The sequence below is a fragment of the Cherax quadricarinatus genome, chromosome 1 (assembly GCF_038502225.1).
Source record: "Cherax quadricarinatus isolate ZL_2023a chromosome 1, ASM3850222v1, whole genome shotgun sequence".
Classification (NCBI taxonomy): domain Eukaryota; kingdom Metazoa; phylum Arthropoda; class Malacostraca; order Decapoda; family Parastacidae; genus Cherax; species Cherax quadricarinatus.
The window spans coordinates 53,425,936-53,445,043 of record NC_091292.1 but is presented as its reverse complement, the minus strand read 5'-3'; the positions used below and the strand labels follow the sequence as shown (position 1 = coordinate 53,445,043).

The 19,108-nt window shown below is 39.6% G+C and overlaps 1 protein-coding gene across 5 annotated transcripts in view; it reads left to right on the top strand.

Moving 5' to 3' along the window:
* Positions 1-19,108, top strand: part of LOC128688240 (uncharacterized) — a 254,209-nt gene that overhangs the window by 174,321 nt on the left and 60,780 nt on the right. For all 5 annotated transcript variants that reach the window (XM_070082241.1, XM_070082252.1, XM_070082248.1 and 2 more), the window contains one exon: positions 16,169-16,205. In XM_070082241.1, the coding sequence (XP_069938342.1) occupies positions 16,169-16,205 (37 nt within the window). The remainder of the gene's footprint in view (positions 1-16,168; positions 16,206-19,108) is intronic.

The window sequence follows — 19,108 nt, the reverse complement described above, 5'->3', positions numbered from 1 at the left end:
AATAACCTGCACATAGAAGAGAGGAGCTTACGACGATGTTTTGGTCCGACTTGGACCATTTACAAAGGCACACTAATAAAATGGAGAGCAGAAGGGGTATATATAGGCAACGGCAAAGGCATTCCTCAGAGCCAACAACAACATAACTGTCTTTAACTACAATATCAGATCTTTAAGCAAGCATTATGATGACCTCATAGCATTACTAAATTCCTTGCATGCCAATATGTCCATCATTACACTAACTGAAACCTGGCTAAAGCCTGATACTACTGATGTCTATGCCATTCCTGGTTACACAGCCATACACAACTGTAGACCAGACCAACAAGGGGGTGGCACAGCTATATACTACTCAGACCAACTAGAATGTATCACTAATACTTGCACAAGGGATGAACAAGGGGAATATATAATAGCTAAATTCAAATCCAAATACCTACAAAAACCTCTCACATTGATAAACATCTACAGAGTTCCACAGTCAAACATTAGTCGATTTAGTCAAAACCTAGGAAGTATGATAACTGATGCACGCATGAACAAAGATCACTTACTACTCTCAGGTGACTTCAATATAAATCTCCTGCAATACCAGGACACACACATTACTGAATTCACAAACACAATGAGTAACTGCATGTTGCTACCAACAGTAACAAAACCTACAAGAGTTACAGAGACTAGTGTTTCCCTACTTGACCACATCTGGACCAACACCATATTCCCTTTAAAATCAGGCATAATCACAGATAATACCACAGACCACTGCCCTACTTTCCTCATAACAACTCTTGGTAAATTACCCCAAGACACTACTAAAGTCACCTTCAAACTTCACAATGAGGCAGCCATTAATAACTTCACAACAGCAGTAACAAACATTGACTGGCACACTGAGCTAGAAATCTATACAGATATTGGCGAATGTATTAATAATTTTCTAAAAAAGACCCAATGCCTCTATAAAAAGCACTGCCCTAAAAAAACTAAACAGATGACAGCTAAGAGACTGAACAGTCCCTGGCTAACACCCTTTAACAAATCCATTGAATCCTCTACCTTCCCTACAGTTCTCAAAATAGCAAGGGTCACCCCGATCCATAAAGGAGGAGACCAAACAGAGTTGAATAACTAAAGGTCAATATCCAACTTACACCCTCTCTCAAAAATCTTCGAAAAATTAATTCATAAACAAATCTACTCCTACCTCATCTCCCATAACATACTCAACCCCTGCCAATTTGGATTCAGGCCTAATAAAAATACTAATGATGCTATTATACACATGCAATAGAGAAAAAAGAAGTCCCACTGGGGATCTTCATTGGCTTACATAAAGCTTTTGATACAGTTGACCATGACTTGCTCCACATAAAATTGTCACACTATGGTATAAGAGGGCACTCCCTCAACTACCTCAAGTCATACCTCAGCAACAGAAGCCAATATGTGTACACAAATGGGGCAAACTCTTCTGCACAACCAATTACAGTTGGTGTCCCACAGGGAAGTGTCCTTGGCCCTCTTCTCTTTCTCCTATACATAAATGACCTACCAAATGCTTCACAATTACTCGAACCCACACTATTTGCAGATGACACTACATATGTCTTCTCTCACCCGAGCCCAGTCATGCTAGCCAATACTGTAAATACCGAATTACAGAAAATATCTACCTGGATGAGGACTTAACAAACTTACACTAAACATTGACAAAACCTACTTCATTCAGTTTGGTAACAGAGCTACAGATGTCCCTCTTAACATAATGATAAACGGATCGCCTATCACAAGGCTAACAGAGGGAAAATTCTTAGGAATCCACCTTGATAATAGACTCAAATTTCATACACTTATACAACAAATTTCTAAGAAAATTTCCAAGACTGTAGGCATACTATCGAAGATACGGTACTATGTTCCACAGTCAGCCCTCCTGGCCCTATATCACTCTCTTATTTACCCCTATCTCACCTATGGAATTTGTGCATGGGGCTCAACAACAATTAACCATCTCAGACCACTAATTACCCAACAAAAGGCTGCAGTCAGAATGATAACAAATTCCCACTACAGGCAGCACACTCCACCGAGGGGCTTGGACTTCCAGCAGGCATGCGTGAGCATGTTTGATAGGAGTGAATGGAGACAAATGGTTTTTAATACTTGACGTGCTGTTGGAGTGTGAGCAAAGTAACATTTATGAAGGGGTTCAGGGAAACCGGCAGGCCGGACTTGAGTCCTGGAGATGGGAAGTACAGTGCCTGCACTCTGAAGGAGGGGTGTTAATGTTGCAGTTTAAAAACTGTAGTGTAAAGCACCCTTCTGGCAAGGCAGTGATGGAGTGAATGATGGTGAGAGTTTTTCTTTTTCGAGCCACCCTGCCTTGGTGGGAATCGGCCAGTGTGATAATTAAAAAAAAAAATAAACCAAACCTACTCACCATACAAAACATCCATACTTATTACTGCACCTATTACATACATAGAACGCTTAAATCTGATATTAACCCTCCCCTCAAACATCTCTTTGCCAACCTCAACAGAACACATGACCATAACACAAGGCACAGATCACTCTTTGAAGTTCCTCGTGTCCATCTCACGCTATGCAAAAACTCAATGCACATATAAGGCCCTAAAATCTGGAATTCATTACCTGTAAATATAAAAGAAACACTACCCGTTTATAAATTCAAGTCTCTTCTCAAAGATCACTTACCCAAAACCAAATAAATACTGAGTAACTGAACCTCATAAATTGTATATCTTAAATTTTTCTCATAATTATATCACATAAATGTTAAACCTAAGACCCAATCTAACTTTGTTATTTTTTAAATACACTACCTAACAGAATACTCCATTCTACTGAATGTACAGCAATGCATGCAACCATATGACCTGTCTTTGTAATACTCATTTGTGCTTTATTGTTATCTGTTTACAATAATGTTTTATCACTGATTACATCATTGCTTAGTTAATCTTAAGTTAATTTTAAGCCTGCCCATAATGCTATGCATACAAGTGGCTTTGGCATGCTGCTCTTACCTGTATTTTTTTGTACCTCTGTATTATTTTTTTTATTATTTTTTATTATCACACTGGCCGATTCCCACCAAGGCAGGGTGGCCCGAAAAAGAAAAACTTTCACCATCATTCACTCCATCACTGTCTTGCCAGAAGGGTGCTTTACACTACAGTTTTTAAACTGCAACATTAACACCCCTCCATCAGAGTGCAGGCACTGTACTTCCCATCTCCAGGACTCAAGTCCGGCCTGCCAGTTTCCCTGAACCCCTTCATAAATGTTACTTTGCTCACACTCCAACAGCACGTCAAGTATTAAAACCCATTTGTCTCCATTCACTCCTATCAAACATGCTCACACATGCCTGCTGGAAGTCCAAGCCCCTCGCACGCAAAACCTCCTTTACCCCCTCCCTCCAACCTTTCCTAGGCCGACCCCTACCCCGCCTTCCTTCCACTACAAACTGATACACTCTTGAAGTTACTCTGTTTCGCTCCATTCTCTCTACATGTCCGAACCACCTCAACAACCCTTCCTCAGCCCTCTGGACAACAGTTTTGGTAATCCCGCACCTCCTCCTAACTTCCAAACTACGAATTCTCTGCATTATATTCACACCACACATTGCCCTCAGACATGACATCTCCACTGCCTCCAGCCTTCTCCTCACTGCAACATTCATCACCCATGCTTCACACCCATATAAGAGCATTGGTAAAACTATACTCTCATACATTCCCCTCTTTGCCTCCAAGGACAAAGTTCTTTGTCTCCACAGACTCCTAAGTGCACCACTCACCCTTTTCCCCTCATCAATTCTATGATTCACCTCATCTTTCATAGACCCATCCGCTGACACGTCCACTCCCAAATATCTGAATACATTCACCTCCTCCATACTCTCTCCCTCCAATCTGATATCCAATCTTTCATCACCTAATCTTCTTGTTATCCTCATAACCTTACTCTTTCCTGTATTCACTTTTAATTTTCTTCTTTTGCACACCCTACCAAATTCATCCACCAATCTCTGCAACTTCTCTTCAGAATCTCCCAAGAGCAGTGTCATTAGCAAAGAGCAACTGTGACAACTCCCACTTTATGTGTGATTCTTTATCTTTTAACTCCAAGCCTCTTGCCAAGACCCTCGCATTTACTTCTCTTACAACCCCATCTTTAAATATATTAAACAGCCACGGTGACATCACACATCCTTGTCTAAGGCCTACTTTTACTGGGAAATAATTTCCCTCTTTCCTACATACTCTAACTTGAGCCTCACTATCCTCGTAAAAACTCTTCACTGCTTTCAGTAACCTACCTCCTACACCATACACCTGCAACATCTGCCACATTGCCCCCCTATCCACCCTGTCATATGCCTTTTCCAATTCCATAAATGGCACAAAGACCTCTTTAGCCTTATCTAAATACTGTTCACTTATATGTTTCACTGTAAACACCTGGTCCACACACCCCCTACCTTTCCTAAAGCCTCCTTGTTCATCTGCTATCCTATTCTCCGTCTTACTCTTAATTCTTTCAATAATAACTCTACCATACACTTTACCAGGTATACTCAACAGACTTATCCCCCTATAATTTTTGCACTCTCTTTTGTCCCCTTTGCCTTTATACAAAGGAACTATGCATGCTCTCTGCCAATCCCTAGGTACCTTACCCTCTTCCATACATTTATTAAATAATTGCACCAACCACTCCAAAACTATATCCCCACCTGCTTTTAACATTTCTATCTGTATCCCATCAATCCCGGCTGCCTTACCCCCTTTCATTTTACCTACTGCCTCACGAACTTCCCCCACACTCACCACTGGCTCTTCCTCACTCCTACAAGATGTTATTCCTCCTTGCTCTATACACGAAATCACAGCTTCCCTATCTTCATCAACATTTAACAATTCCTCAAAATATTCCCTCCATCTTCCCAATACCTCTAACTCTCCATTTAATAACTCTCCTCTCCAATTTTTAACTGACAAATCCATTTGTTCTCTAGGCTTCCTTAACTTGTTAATCTCACTCAAACTTTTTCTTATTTTCAACAAAATTTGTTGATAACATCTCACCCACTCTCTCATTTGCTCTCTTCTTACATTTCTTAACCTCTCTCTTTTTCTCCATATACTCTTCCCTACTTGCATCACTTCTACTTTGTAAAAACTTCTCATATGCTAACTTTTTCTCCCTTACTACTATCTTTACATCATCATTCCACCAATCGCTCCTCTTCCCTCCCACACCCACTTTCCTGTAACCACAAATTTCTGCTGAACACTCTAACACTACATTTTTAAACCTACCCCATACCTCTTTGACCCCATTGCCTATGCTCTCATTAGCCCATCTATCCTCCAATAGCTGTTTATATCTTACCCTAACTGCCTCCTCTTTTAGTTTATAAACCTTCACCTCTCTCTTCCCTGATGCTTCTATTCTCCTTGTATCCCATCTACCTTTTACTCTCAGTGTAGCTACAACTAGAAAGTGATCTGATATATCTGTGGCCCCTCTATAAACATGTACAACCTGAAGTCTACTCAACAGTCTTTTACCTACCAGTACATAATCCAACAAACTACTGTCATTTCGCCCTACATCATATCTTTTATACTTATTTATCCTCTTTTTCTTAAAATATGTATTACCTATAACTAAACCCCTTTCTTTACAAAGTTCAATCAAAGGGCTCCCATTATCATTTACACTTGGCACTCCAAACTTACCTACCACACCCTCTCTAAAAGTTTCTCCTACTTTAGCATTCAGGTCCCCTACCACAATTACTCTCTCACTTGGTTCAAAGGTTCCTATACATTCACTTAACATCTCCCAAAATCTCTCTCTCCTCTACATTCCTCTCTTCTCCAGGTGCATACACGCTTATTATGACCCACTTTTCGCATCCAACCTTTTCTTTAATCCACATAATTCTTGAATTTACACATTCATATTCTCTTTTCTCATTCCATAACTGATCCTTCAACATTACTGCTAGCCCTTCCTTTGATCTAACTCTCTCAGATACTCCAGATTTAATCACATTTATTTCCTCCCACCGAAACTCCCCTACCCCCTTCAGCTTTGTTTCGCTTAGGGCCAGGACATCCAACTTCTTTTCATTCATAAGATCAGCAATCATCTGTTTCTTGTCATCCGCACTACATCCACGCACATTCAAGCATCCCAGTTTTATAAAGTTTTTCTTCTTCTCTTTTTTAGTAAATGTCTGCAGGAGAAGGGGTACTAGCCCATTGCTCCTGGCATTTTAGTCGCCTCATACAACACGCATGGCTTATGGAGGAAAGATTCTTTTCCACTTCCCCATGGACAATAGAAGAAATAAAGAAGAACAAGAGCTATTTAGAAAAAGGAGAAAAAAACCTAGATGTATGTATATATATATATGCATGTGCATGTCTGTGAAGTGTGACCAAAGTGTAAGTAGGAGTAGCAAGATATCCCTGTTATCTAGCGTGTTTATGAGACAGAAAAAGAAACCAGTAATCCTACCATCATGCAAAACAGTTACAGGTTTATGTTTCACAGTCATCTGGCAGGACGGTAGTACTTCCCTGGGTGGTTGCTGTCTACCAACCTACTACCAACCTGTGTTCAAATTATTAAATAAATAAATAAATAAAAGAGGTGGTATTAATAGTACCATCTACCTCCACTACTATTACTACTACTACTACTACTACCACCTCCTGCCTATATATACCCCTCCTGCTCTCCTTTTCGTTAGTGTGACTTTGTAAATGGTCCAAGTCAGACCAAAATGTCGTCGTAAGCTCTTTTCTTGTATGTGCGGGTTATTTGTGTAATGTATACTAGACTTGATTTCCTCTACAGTTGTACCTTGACTTACGAGTTTAATTTGTTCCGTGACCAAGCTCGTAACTCAATTTGCTCGTATATCAAATCAGTTTTCCTTAATGAAATTAATTGAAATGCCATTAATCCATTTCAGCCCCCCCAAAAAATCATATTTATATTTATAAATAAGAAATACGTACAGTGCTACCTCGAATTTCGGCCTTAATTCATTCCAAAAGGCTGTTCGAGTGTCATTACTGAACGAATTTGTTCCCATATGGAGTAATGTAAATTACATTAGTCTGTTTCAGACCCCCCAAAATACACTTACAAAAACATACTTATATAATTGTTCGAGTTGAGAGCTGTTCGAAATTCAAGGTACCACTGTATTGTATAAAAACATAATAAAAGAGAATGTAAAGAAATAAACTTGTTTTATAATGTGTATTTACCTTGGAGATCAGACATTTGCTTACGTTGGCAGAATTCCTGAGTCTCGAGGGGCAGGAGAAAATACTACTTCAGTATAACGCTAATATCAACTCTATGGCTTATTTATCTATCAGAATTGATCTAATGTGATATAATAAACACTATAAGTAACACAGAAACATGATAAATATTCTAGAATGAATAAAATAGGCCATAATATGGCGAGTGTCCAAGACTATCTGAGCATATAAAATCATTACTGCTCCTTCCTATAATGTGTTCTTTGGTCCTGGGTAAGAGAAAACGAAGTTTTTGAGAGGCTAACTGCACTAGAGGTCAGCCCGCACCATTTTTTATTGAAGTAAATGCAATAATATTGACAGGAATCATAAAAAAATGATTGTTCTACAATTGGCTTGTGGAATATTGGAAATAGAGTAGACTGTCATTTAACATGGTAGTTACATTCCTGAAAATGCCATGTTAGACAAAACCGTGTTAGACAAACTGAAGAACTTACGGGAAAACTAGGGTTATATTCCTGGGAGCCCCCAAAAAAGCCAAACAATTTTTTTTTAGACCAACAGATCTTACAAAATGAAAGTGAATATGTAATTGTAGTGCATTGTCACGGTATACTGTATTACTGCTTAAGACTACAAATGTAATAGAAATAATAGTATTTCTTACCTTAGATTATGGGTAATGATGTTTGTGGATGATTGTGGAGTGGATATGGATGGTGTGGCCCTACTGGGGTGAGGTGGATGGTTGTTGGTTATTGGTAGAAGTCGATGGTAGAGGTTCTGGTACCGAAGTCAGTGGTTGTATTGGAGTGTGCATAAATTCTGTAATGGATCTCTGGGCTCTTTTACCCTGCAGTACATTATACAGCTGATGGTAAGGCATGTTCAGCTGGTCTAGACCCTGTTTCAAAGCACTGCTTCTAGATTTGTCAGGGTCCTCTTCAGTGAAAAAGTCTGCTGGTTTAGCAGCAACATGGAACTGCTCACGTAACTGCTGCAGTGTTAACTGTTTTACTTCAGATTCTTCTTCAATTTCTTCTGTTATCTCCCTCTCTTTTATCTGCGCATCGAGCTCTGCCAATATTTCCTCTGGACTCTTGTCTTCATCATCATTATCTTCTTAGAGCTCATTCGCATCCTCATTCATATCTTCAAAACCATCACCTGGTAACCTCCTTACCAGCTGAACAGTTTCCTGAACCTGACTCTCAAGCAAGGGAAAACCAGTGAACGAATTAACTACAGAAGGCCATAATTTTTCCCAGCCTGCATTTAATGTTGATTGGGGCACTTCATTCCATGCACTTCTAGCATAGCTGATGGCATCTGCAATGTTAAATTTATTCAAGAAGCTTGGTACTGCCAGGTTGGAGTCAGAGTCCATTGATGAAACTAGTTTTTTCATAACTTTTTTTGTGTGGTTACACTTGAATGACTTAATAGCTCCCTGATCCAGTGGTTGTATTAGAGATGTTGTATTTGGAGGTAAAAATACAACTTTTACATGTGGAGTCACATCATCAAAGCAAGGTTCTTGCTATGAAGGTAAAACTTGACTTTAGGAATAAAGTGATGCTTAAACCAGTCAATAAATATTCCCTCTGTCATCCATGCTGACTGGTTTGACCTCCAAATTACTGGTAAGGTGTTTTTATCTACACCTTTCAAAGCACGAGGATTCTTAGACCGGTAAATAACCATGGGCTTACACTTGAAATCACCTGACGCATTACCGCAAAGGAGCAAGGTGAAGCGATCCTTTGCTGTCTTGAAGCCTGGTGCATTTTTCTCTTGCTGACTGATATAAGTTCGTGTTGGCATTTTTTCCAAAAAAACACTTGTCTCATCAGCATTAAGTACTTGATGTGGCTCATAGCCACCCTCAGAAATAATTTCCTGCAATTCAGCAGGGAAATTACTTGCTGCTGTATGATCAGCTGAAGCACTTTCACCAGAAAACTTAATATTATATAACTTATTATGCAACTTAAAGTTGTGGAACCAGCCTGTGCTAACACACTTTTTCAGGCCTTCCTTCCTTATCACACACTGCTTTAAACAACTGTAAGGCCTTTTTCTTGTCTTTTGTTCAATCCACTCGAGCAACAAATTTTCAGTTTTGTTTACTTGCTGTGATCTGTGTGTCATTCTTTTCATGAGGTGACATTTTGGGTTATTCATTACACATGCTCATATATTCACATCATTCTTTTAAATTGTATGAACTGACACTTCATTAAGGCCATAGGCCCTCAGTATATCCACCACACGTGAACCACTCTTAAGCTAATCTAATATAGTGGACCCCCGGTTCATGTTATTAATCTGTTCCTGAGAGCTCATCGTAAAGCAAGATTATTGGAAAGCGAATCAATTTTCCCCATAAGAAATAATGGAAATCAAATTAATCCATGCAAGACACCCAAAAGTATGAAAAAAAAAATTTTTACCACATGAAATATTAAGTTTAATGCAATAGAATAATTACAGTAACAATAATAACAATAGAGTAATCACAATAGAATAATTGACACTTACCTTTAATGAAGATCTGGTGATGATTGATGGGATGGGAGGAGGGGAGAGTGTCGAAGTTTTTAATGTTTAGAAGGGGAATCCCCTTCCATTAGGACTTGAGGTAGCAAGTCCTTTTCCGGGGTTACTTCCCTTCTTCTTTTAATGCCACTAGGACCAGCTTGAGAGTCACTGGACTTGTGTCGCACAACATATCTGTCCATAGAGGCCTGTACTTCTCGTTCCTTTATGACTTCCTAAAATGGGCCATAACATTGTCATTGTAATAGTCACCAGCACGGCTTGCAATAGCTGTGTTAGGGTGATTTTCATCCATAAAGGTTTGCAGTTCAGCCCACTTTGCACACATTTCCTTAATTTTTGAAGTAGGCACAATGGAGTCCACAACTGGCATAGGCTTCTCAGGATTAGCCCCAAACCCTTCAAAATCTTTCTTAATTTCCATACTAATTCTCACCCTTTTTACCACAGGGTTGGCACTAGAAGCTTTCTTGGGGCCCATGGTGACTTATTTTGCAGAAACAAGCACCAAAAACAGTGATAATATGGATAATATGGAATGTACCGAATGTATTCTTAGATGCGCACATACTGGCTGGCTTGTAAACACTGGTGCAATTGGGGCAGTTCGGGCCACACATGGACACGTCTCATATGAATCGTATCGCATACCGGGTTTTGTACAGGAACCGAGGCAAATTTTTTGCGATATAATGCTTCGGATACCAGATTTATCGGATACCGATGACTTTGCGAACCGGCGGTCAACTGTATCTCAATTTTCTTTGTAATTCCTAGACTTGAACGCTTCAACCTTTTCTTGACACTTGCGGGAACACTTGTATGCTTACTGGGTGCAATGATTGCTTGGCAGATTTAACCCCTTGACTGTCGCAACCCCCAATCCTGAGGTGTCTCCTTGTGTTGCAAAATTTAAAAAAAAAAAAAATTATTTTTTCTTATGAAATGATAGAGAATCTTTCTCCGATTGTAATGATACCCAAAAAACGAAATTTGATGGAAAACTGACGGAATTATGCTCTTGTGAAGTTAGTGACCTCGGTGATATTTACAAATCGGCGATTTCGCCCACTTTGAGCCCTATTTTCGGTTAATTCCATTGTTTCAGTCGACCAAATTCAAAGCTATTTCTTTAGAACTCCACTTTTTCTATCGATTGAGTGCAAGAAACTGCCCATTTACCGATTTCAACTACCTAATAATGTGGTCAGAAATTTGCAATTTGGCCAATTTCACGAAAACTAAAAAATATGACAATTTCAAAATAGGGTCCAGAATGAACAATGCAGACATTCCTGGCTCTAAAATAACATTTTCTTTGTTCATCAGTCATGTCTCCAGGCCCCTCTGATATTACTCTTGCTTTCTATTTTGAATTCTTATTCAAACAAAAAATAGAAGACTTACTATTATGCAGACTACTGCAATACTGTAATAATTGTATAAATAACATTAACCCATTCATGACTGCATATTAGAATGGCTAGTTGGACATTTATTGGACAATGGCATCATTTGTTTACTTTTGAACATTGGCAAAAATCAAACATTTCCCCTACTTTGAGCTCCATTTCTAGGTTCTTTTTATAGTTAAATCAATCAAAATCACCTCTATTTCTATAATATGTTTTCCATTCTATCAAATGAGATCAAGAAAACGAGAATACAACCATAAATACTATACGAAAATAAACCACAAAGTCGGCATTATAATTAAAAAAAAACGGTCAGAGTTTTTTTTTCTCATTATGCACTGAGTGCTCCAGGATTTTTTTTATATGGTGCACACTGACCACACAGACCCATTCTCTCACATGTGGGCCTACCAGCTTTCTCCTGCTTGATTTGAAGCCGCTAGAATTTATGAGTATATATACGTCAAACACGGTACCTCGTAAGACGTATATATACGGCTGCGACAGTCAAAGGGTTAATCAGCATTAGAATGTACCACTCCATAGCCTGTATCATTATAGAGTAGTCAGTAAGAATTAGGATTAGTCTGCCCAAAATGTCTAGGCATGCTGGTGGCTTTCTTTGTACTTTATATTATGTAATATGTAAACAGGTAGTAGGTTGGTAGACAGCAACCACCCAGGGAAGTACTACCGTCCTGCCAGATGACTGTGAAACAGAAACCTGTAACTGTTTTGCATGATGGTAGGATTGCTGGTGTCTTTCTGTCTCATAAACACGCTAGATAACAGGGATATCTTGCTACTCCTACTTACACTTTGGTCACACTTCACAGACACGCACATGCATATATATATACATACATCTAGGTTTTCTCCTTTTTCTAAATAGCTCTTGTTCTTCTTTATTTCTTCTATTGTCCATGGGGAAGTGGAAAAGAATCTTTCCTCCGTAAGCCATGCGTGTCGTATGAGGCGACTAAAATGCCGGGAGCGATGGGCTAGTAACCCCTTCTCCTGTAGACATTTACTAAAAAAGAGAAGAAGAAAAACTTTATAAAACTGGGATGCTTCAATGTGCGTGGATGTAGTGTGGATGACAAGAAACAGATGATTGCTGATGTTATGAATGAAAAAAAGTTGGATGTCCTGGCCCTAAGCGAAACAAAGCTGAAGGGGGTAGTGGAGTTTTGGTGGGGGGAAATAAATGGAATTAAATCTGGAGTATCTGAGAGAGTTAGAGCTAATGAAGGGGTAGCAGTAATGTTGAAGGATCAGTTATGGAAGGAGAAAAGAGAATATGAATGTGTAAATTCAAGGATTACGTGGATTAAAGTAAAGGTTGAATGCAAAAAGTGGGTCATAATAAGCGTGTAAGCACCTGGAGAAGAGAGGAATGTAGAGGAGAGAGGGAGATTTTGGGAGATGTTAAGTGAATGTATAGGAACCTTTGAACCAAGTGAGAGAGTAATTGTGGTAGGGGACCTGAATGCTAAAGTAGGAGAAACTTTTAGAGAGGGTGTGGTAGGTAAGTTTAGGGTGCCAGGTGTAAATGATAATGGGAGCCCTTTGATTGAACTTTGTATAGAAAGGGGTTTAGTTATAGGTAATACATATTTTAAGAAAAAGAGGATAAGTATACAAGATATGATGTAGGGCGAAATGACAGTAGTTTGTTGGATTATGTATTGGTAGATAAAAGACTGTTGAGTAGACTTCAGGATGTACATGTTTATAGAGGGGCCACAGATATATCAGATCACTTTCTAGTTGTAGCTACAGTGAGAGTAAAAGGTAGATGGGATACAAGGAGAATAGAAGCATCAGGGAAGAGAGAGGTGAAGGTTTATAAACTAAAAGAGGAGGCAGTTAGGGTAAGATATAAACAGCTATTGGAGGATAGATGGGCTAATGAGAGCTTTATCAATGGGGTCGAAGAGGTATGGGGTAGGTTTAAAAATGTAGTGTTATAGTGTTCAGCAGAAGTTTGTGGTTACAGGAAAGTGGGTGCAGGAGGGAAGAGGAGCGATTGGTGGAATGATGATGTAAAGAGAGTAGTAAGGGAGAAAAAGTTAGCATATGAGAAGTTTTTACAAAGTAGAAGTGATGCAAGGAGGGAAGAGTATATGGAGAAAAAGAGAGAGGTTAAGAGAGTGGTGAAGCAATGTAAAAAGAGAGCAAATGAGAGAGTGGGTGAGATGTTATCAACAAATATTGTTGAAAATAAGAAAAAGTTTTGGAGTGAAATTAACAAGTTAAGGAAGCCTAGAGAACAAATGGATTTGTCAGTTAAAAATAGGAGAGGAGAGTTATTAAATGGAGAGTTAGAGGTATTGGGAAGATGGAAGGAATATTTTGAGGAATTGTTAAATGTTGTTGAAGATACGGAAGCTGTGATTTTGTGTATAGGGCAAGGAGGAATAACATCTTGTAGGAGTGAGGATGAGTCAGTTGTGAGTGTGGGGGAAGTTCGTGAGGCAGTAGGTAAAATGAAAGGGGGTAAGGCAGCCGGGATTGATGGGATAAAGATAGAAATGTTAAAAGCAGGTGGGGATATAGTTTTGGAGCAGTTGTTGCAATTATTTAATAAATGTATGGAAGAGGGTAAGGTACCTAGGGATTGGCAGAGAGCATGCATAGTTCCTTTGTATAAAGGCAAAGGGGACAAAAGAGAGTGCAAAAATTATAGGGGGCTAGTCTGTTGAGTATACCTGGTAAAGTGTATGGTAGAGTTATTATTGAAAGAATTAAGAGTAAGATGGAGAATAGGATAGCAAATGAACAAGGAGGCTTTAGATAGGTAGGGGGTGTGTGGACCAGGTGTTTACAGTGAAACATATAAGTGAACAGTATTAGATAAGGCTAAAGAGGTTTTTGTGGCATTTATGGATTTGGAAAAGATGTATGACAGGGTGGATAGGAGGGCAATGTGGCAGATGTTGCAGGTGTATAGTGTAGGAAGTAGGTTACTGAAAGCAGTGAAGAGTTTTTACGAGGATAGTGAGGCTCAAGTTAGAGTATATAGGACAGAGGGAGATTATTTCCCAGTAAAAGTAGGCCTTAGACAAGGATGTGTGATGTCACCATGGTTGTTTAATATATTTATAGATGGGGTTGTAAGAGAAGTAAATGCGAGGGTCTTGGCAAGAGGCGTGGAGTTAAAAGATAAAGAATCACACATAAAGTGGGAGTTGTCACAGTTGCTCTTTGCTAATGACAGTGCTCTTGGGAGATTCTGAAGAAAAGTTGCAGAGGTTGGTGGATGAATTTGGTAGGGTTTGCAAACGAAGAAAATTAAAAGTGAATACAGGAAAGAGTAAGGTTATGAGGATAACAAAAAAATTAGGTGTTGAAAGATTGGATATCAGATTGGAGGGAGAGAGTGTGGAGGAGGTGAATGTGTTCAGATATTTGGGAGTGGACGTGTCAGCGGATGGCTCTAAGAAAGATGAGGTGAATCATAGAATTGATGAGGGGAAAAGGGTGAGTGGTGCACTTAGGAGTCTGTGGAGACAAAGAACTTTGTCCTTGGAGGCAAAGAGGGGAATGTATGAGAGTATAGTTTTACCAACGCTCTTATATGGGTGTGAAGCATGGGTGATGAATGTTGCAGTGAGGAGAAGGCTGGAGGCAGTGGAGATGTCATGTCTGAGGGCAATGTGTGGTGTGAATATAATGCAGAGAATTCGTAGTTTGGAAGTTAGGAGGAGGTGCGGGATTACCAAAACTGTTGTCCAGAGGGCTGAAGAAGGGTTGTTGAGGTGTTTCGGACATGTAGAGAGAATGGAGTGAAACAGAATGACTTAAAGAGTGTATCAGTCTGTAGTGGAAGGAAGGCAGGGTAGGGGTTGACCTAGGAAAGGTTGGAGGGAGGGGGGTAAACTAGGCTTTGTGTGCGAGGGGCTTGGACTTCTAGCAGGCATGCGTGAGCGTGTTTGATAGGAGTGAATGGAGACAAATGGTTTTTAATACTTGACGTGCTGTTGGAGTGTGAGCAAAGTAACATTTATGAAGGGGTTCAGGGAAACCGGCAGGCCGGACTTGAGTCCTTGGAGATGGGAAGTACAGTGCCTGCACTCTGAAGGAAGGGTGTTAATGCTGCAGTTTAAAAACTGTAGTGTAAAGCACCCTTCTGGCAAGACAGTGATTGAGTGAATGATGGTGAAAGTTTTTCTTTTTCGGGCCACCCTGCCTTGGTGGAAATCGGCCAGTGTGTTAATAAAAAAAAAAAAATGTAAACCTCACATTGTAAACTTTACAAAGAAATAAAAATTTAGAATTTTGATATCTATTCACCCCCTCTCCACAATCTCTCTCTTTCCCCTCCCTCCCTCTTTCTGGCCCCCCCTTCTTCCCACCCCTCTTTAAATATTGTCCAACAGTGGCCGCTTATGGTGCTTCATTTTCATGTTGCAATAATTTGTTTTAACAAGTTAGACATATTACTTGTGTTGAGTGAAAGTGATGTTGTGATTCATGTGTTAATGTCTAGCATCACTGTGAGATTGTATTAAATGAAACTGATGTATCCTGATACATGTGTCATTGTGTTACATCACTGCGAGATAAGAAAAGTGAATTTTGAGATCTGACATGCTGTTGGAATGTGAGCGAGGTAATATTTATAAAAGTATTCTTGGTGTGCGAAGTAGAGTGCTCTGCTCTCTGAAAGATGAGTGGGGATGTTGCAGTTCGTGGAGGTCATTTGAATTTTTGATGTCTGAGCATATCTGGCAAGACATCTGTTGAAGGAATGATGGCAAATGTGTTTCCTTTTTTTGGGTCAACAAAAAAAAACACCATGTAAACAAAATGAAATTGTGTAATATAATAATATTACACATTTACTTTCACTTTCAGAGATAAACCGCCAGCGCTGCCAAAAACGTCTTTTGAGGTACAGTAGTAATTGTAATCTTTCAGTTATAGCTTATAATGAAAGTGCTTATTGATAACATCAGCTTTTATTAGAGTAAAACTATTGCTTCATAACTGACTCCTTTGGAATACTAGTTATCTCTAATACTGTAACAGGATGTATGATAAATTATAGTATGTTGTTACTGGACATGTATTTTATGTACAACTACAAGTAACAGATAGACATTATAATTATATGTTACTTTATCTCTTAACCCATGATATCCCATTACTCTAGGTTGTGATATCAGAGAACCCAACATGTATTTAAAATTATTTTTGCTTGATTAATGATTCCCTAGTCATGACTGACATGTTATTTATTGGTTGGTATGTCAATTTGCTACAAGCTGGCTGAGTATTCTTATTATGTTTTCAGTGTCTTATTTTGGGTTATGCTCTGATATGGCCAAAAGCCATATCATGCAAGATTCATCCATGCTGACTGGTTTTACCTCTAGAGAACTGCTAAGGTGGTTTTTGTCTGTATGTTTCAAAGCATGGGGAGTCTTGGAGTGGTAAATAACCATGGGCTGAAACTTTAAATTGCCTGATGGATTACCTCACAGTAACACGCTGAAGTGATCTTCAGTGCATTTTTCCTTCCTGGCTGATGTAAGTTGTGAGTGGCATCATCTTCCAATTAAGACTTGTCATTGTCAGCATTTAAACACTTGCTGTGGCTCATAGCCACCCTCAGAAATAATTTCCTCCAGTTCATTAGGGAAACTTCCTGCAGCCATATGGCCAGCTGAAGCACTTCACCAGAAAACTTATTATTATTATTATTATGCAAAAGATTGCACAATTTGAAGTTTTAGAACTAGCCTGTACTAAACACGCACTCTTGTTCAGGTCTTCCTTACCCATTACACTATTTTATAGGACGTACTTTAAGGCTTTTTTCCTAGTTAAGGTGAAATTAAGTGGTATACCTTAATTGAGTTTCTTCTCAATCCGTTCAATGATTTTTAATGTCTTATTTATCTCTTGTGACCTACTGTATGTGTTATTCTTTTCAGGAGGTCACAAGCTGGGTTCCTCATAGGCTGGCTACAAAATGGAAGAGAAAGCTCCCATGGTATTCCATATTTTTCCCTTAAATTAGCTTTATCATAAATGAACATCACGAAATCGTGCTGCAGTTTTTCATTCATCATATAGCAAAAACACTATGATGGTTGACTGTACTAGCTATTCTAGAAGGCTTGAATATTTGTAATTTGTGGAGTACACTACCACTTCTCCACTACCTGTTACTTCTACTTCCACAGAATACTTCCTCAGCTGGCACTACATTTTGCTGGGCCCCTGAGAACCCAGCAACCTTCAAGATTTGTGTCAGTCCTTACTCTTCTTCAGTATTTTCTTTTGAGGATAACCATTTGCTTTGCCTGCAGCTGGGCTTGCCCATCATCGAGCCAGGCTCTCACTCCAGTGTGGGGAATTCCTGCTTATGCTTAGCATTGGAGTTTCCCTCATTAGAGGTCCTGCAGTATTCTACTACAGCTTTCCTCATGCCCTGGGCCTCAGTTCTGCCTCCTACTTCAGTGGGCCCAGCACTTACCAAGAGGGTCTATGTCCTGTCCCCTTGCCCCCTGGGTCTGTCCCCTCATTCTCCTGGCACCTGTATACTACAGAGTGGGATCTATGGCACCTAGCTACATCACCAGTCCTCTAGTTCTTCCTGGGACATGCTCAGGTCTTATGTTGCTGATATTGCAACTAATGGTTCTAATGTTTTACAAGGGGTTAAAGAGCTAGCACTTTGTCTAATGTCATAATTGCTGCACTTGCCAACCACATGCTTATGTGGTCTCTATAGCCAAAATTATTCTGGATTTCCTACCCCTTGCCTTGTTCCTATGCCAGAGGAGGGACTGTTTGCCTCCTGTGAGTAGGGTTCTAAACCCAACATCTTGGGAGTTCCTCGACGCTAACTCCCAAGAGCTTAGGCAGGTAGGACCGCAGGTGACCACTGACCTCAGCGTACTGACTGAAATGGCATTCCCACAATGCACCACTGGCCCCCCAATTTTTTTTATATATTGCACACTGACCATGGAGACCCATTCTCTCACATGTGGGCCTACCAGCTTTCTCCTGCTTGATTTGAAGCCGCTAGAATTTATGCCTATGAATTCGTCAGAAACAGTGGCGCGTAAGACATATTTATACGGCGTAAACAGTCAAAAGGTTAATGGACCATACTGCAATCTCTTTGAAAAGATTATCAACAACAAGATGGAGTTCTCATTACAATGCAGTGAAACCAGTAGCGGAATCTTTTGAGAAATTTGTGACAGCGATTGAAGCTCTTTGCGATCCACGGGAAAATTTGGGTACAAGAGGAGCAGCACAAGGTCTTCTCCTGCTGTGTGTGATTTCACATTTCTGTTTTATCTGTATTTCTGGTGTGACATGCTTCCGGAGGTTCAGCTTGCACAGCAGTACTTGCACACTAAGGATTTAACTCTTGACAAAGTGGTGGTGAAGCTAGAGGCACTGCGATTATTTTTGAATGAAGGGCGAGATCGCATAGTGGAAAATTCAATACAACAAGCACTTTTGAAATGTGAGAAGTATGGATTTCCAACAGAGAGAAGAATCAGGTTAAAGAAAAGGATGGCAGGGGAGCAGGCAAGAGATTCCGGATTCACTCTACAGGAAGAAAACAAGAGGGCGATGTTGGAATGCATTGATCGTTTTCATAATGAACTCGAAATACGATCAAAAGCAATCAAGGATGTGGCAGCCATGTTTGTGGTCATTCAAACAAAGAATCTTGTACAAGCTACTGAAGAAGAATTGGAGGTGATGGCTTCAAGACTCACAGCCTTCTATAATGAAATATGCAAGAATGAGCTCATGCTTGAAATA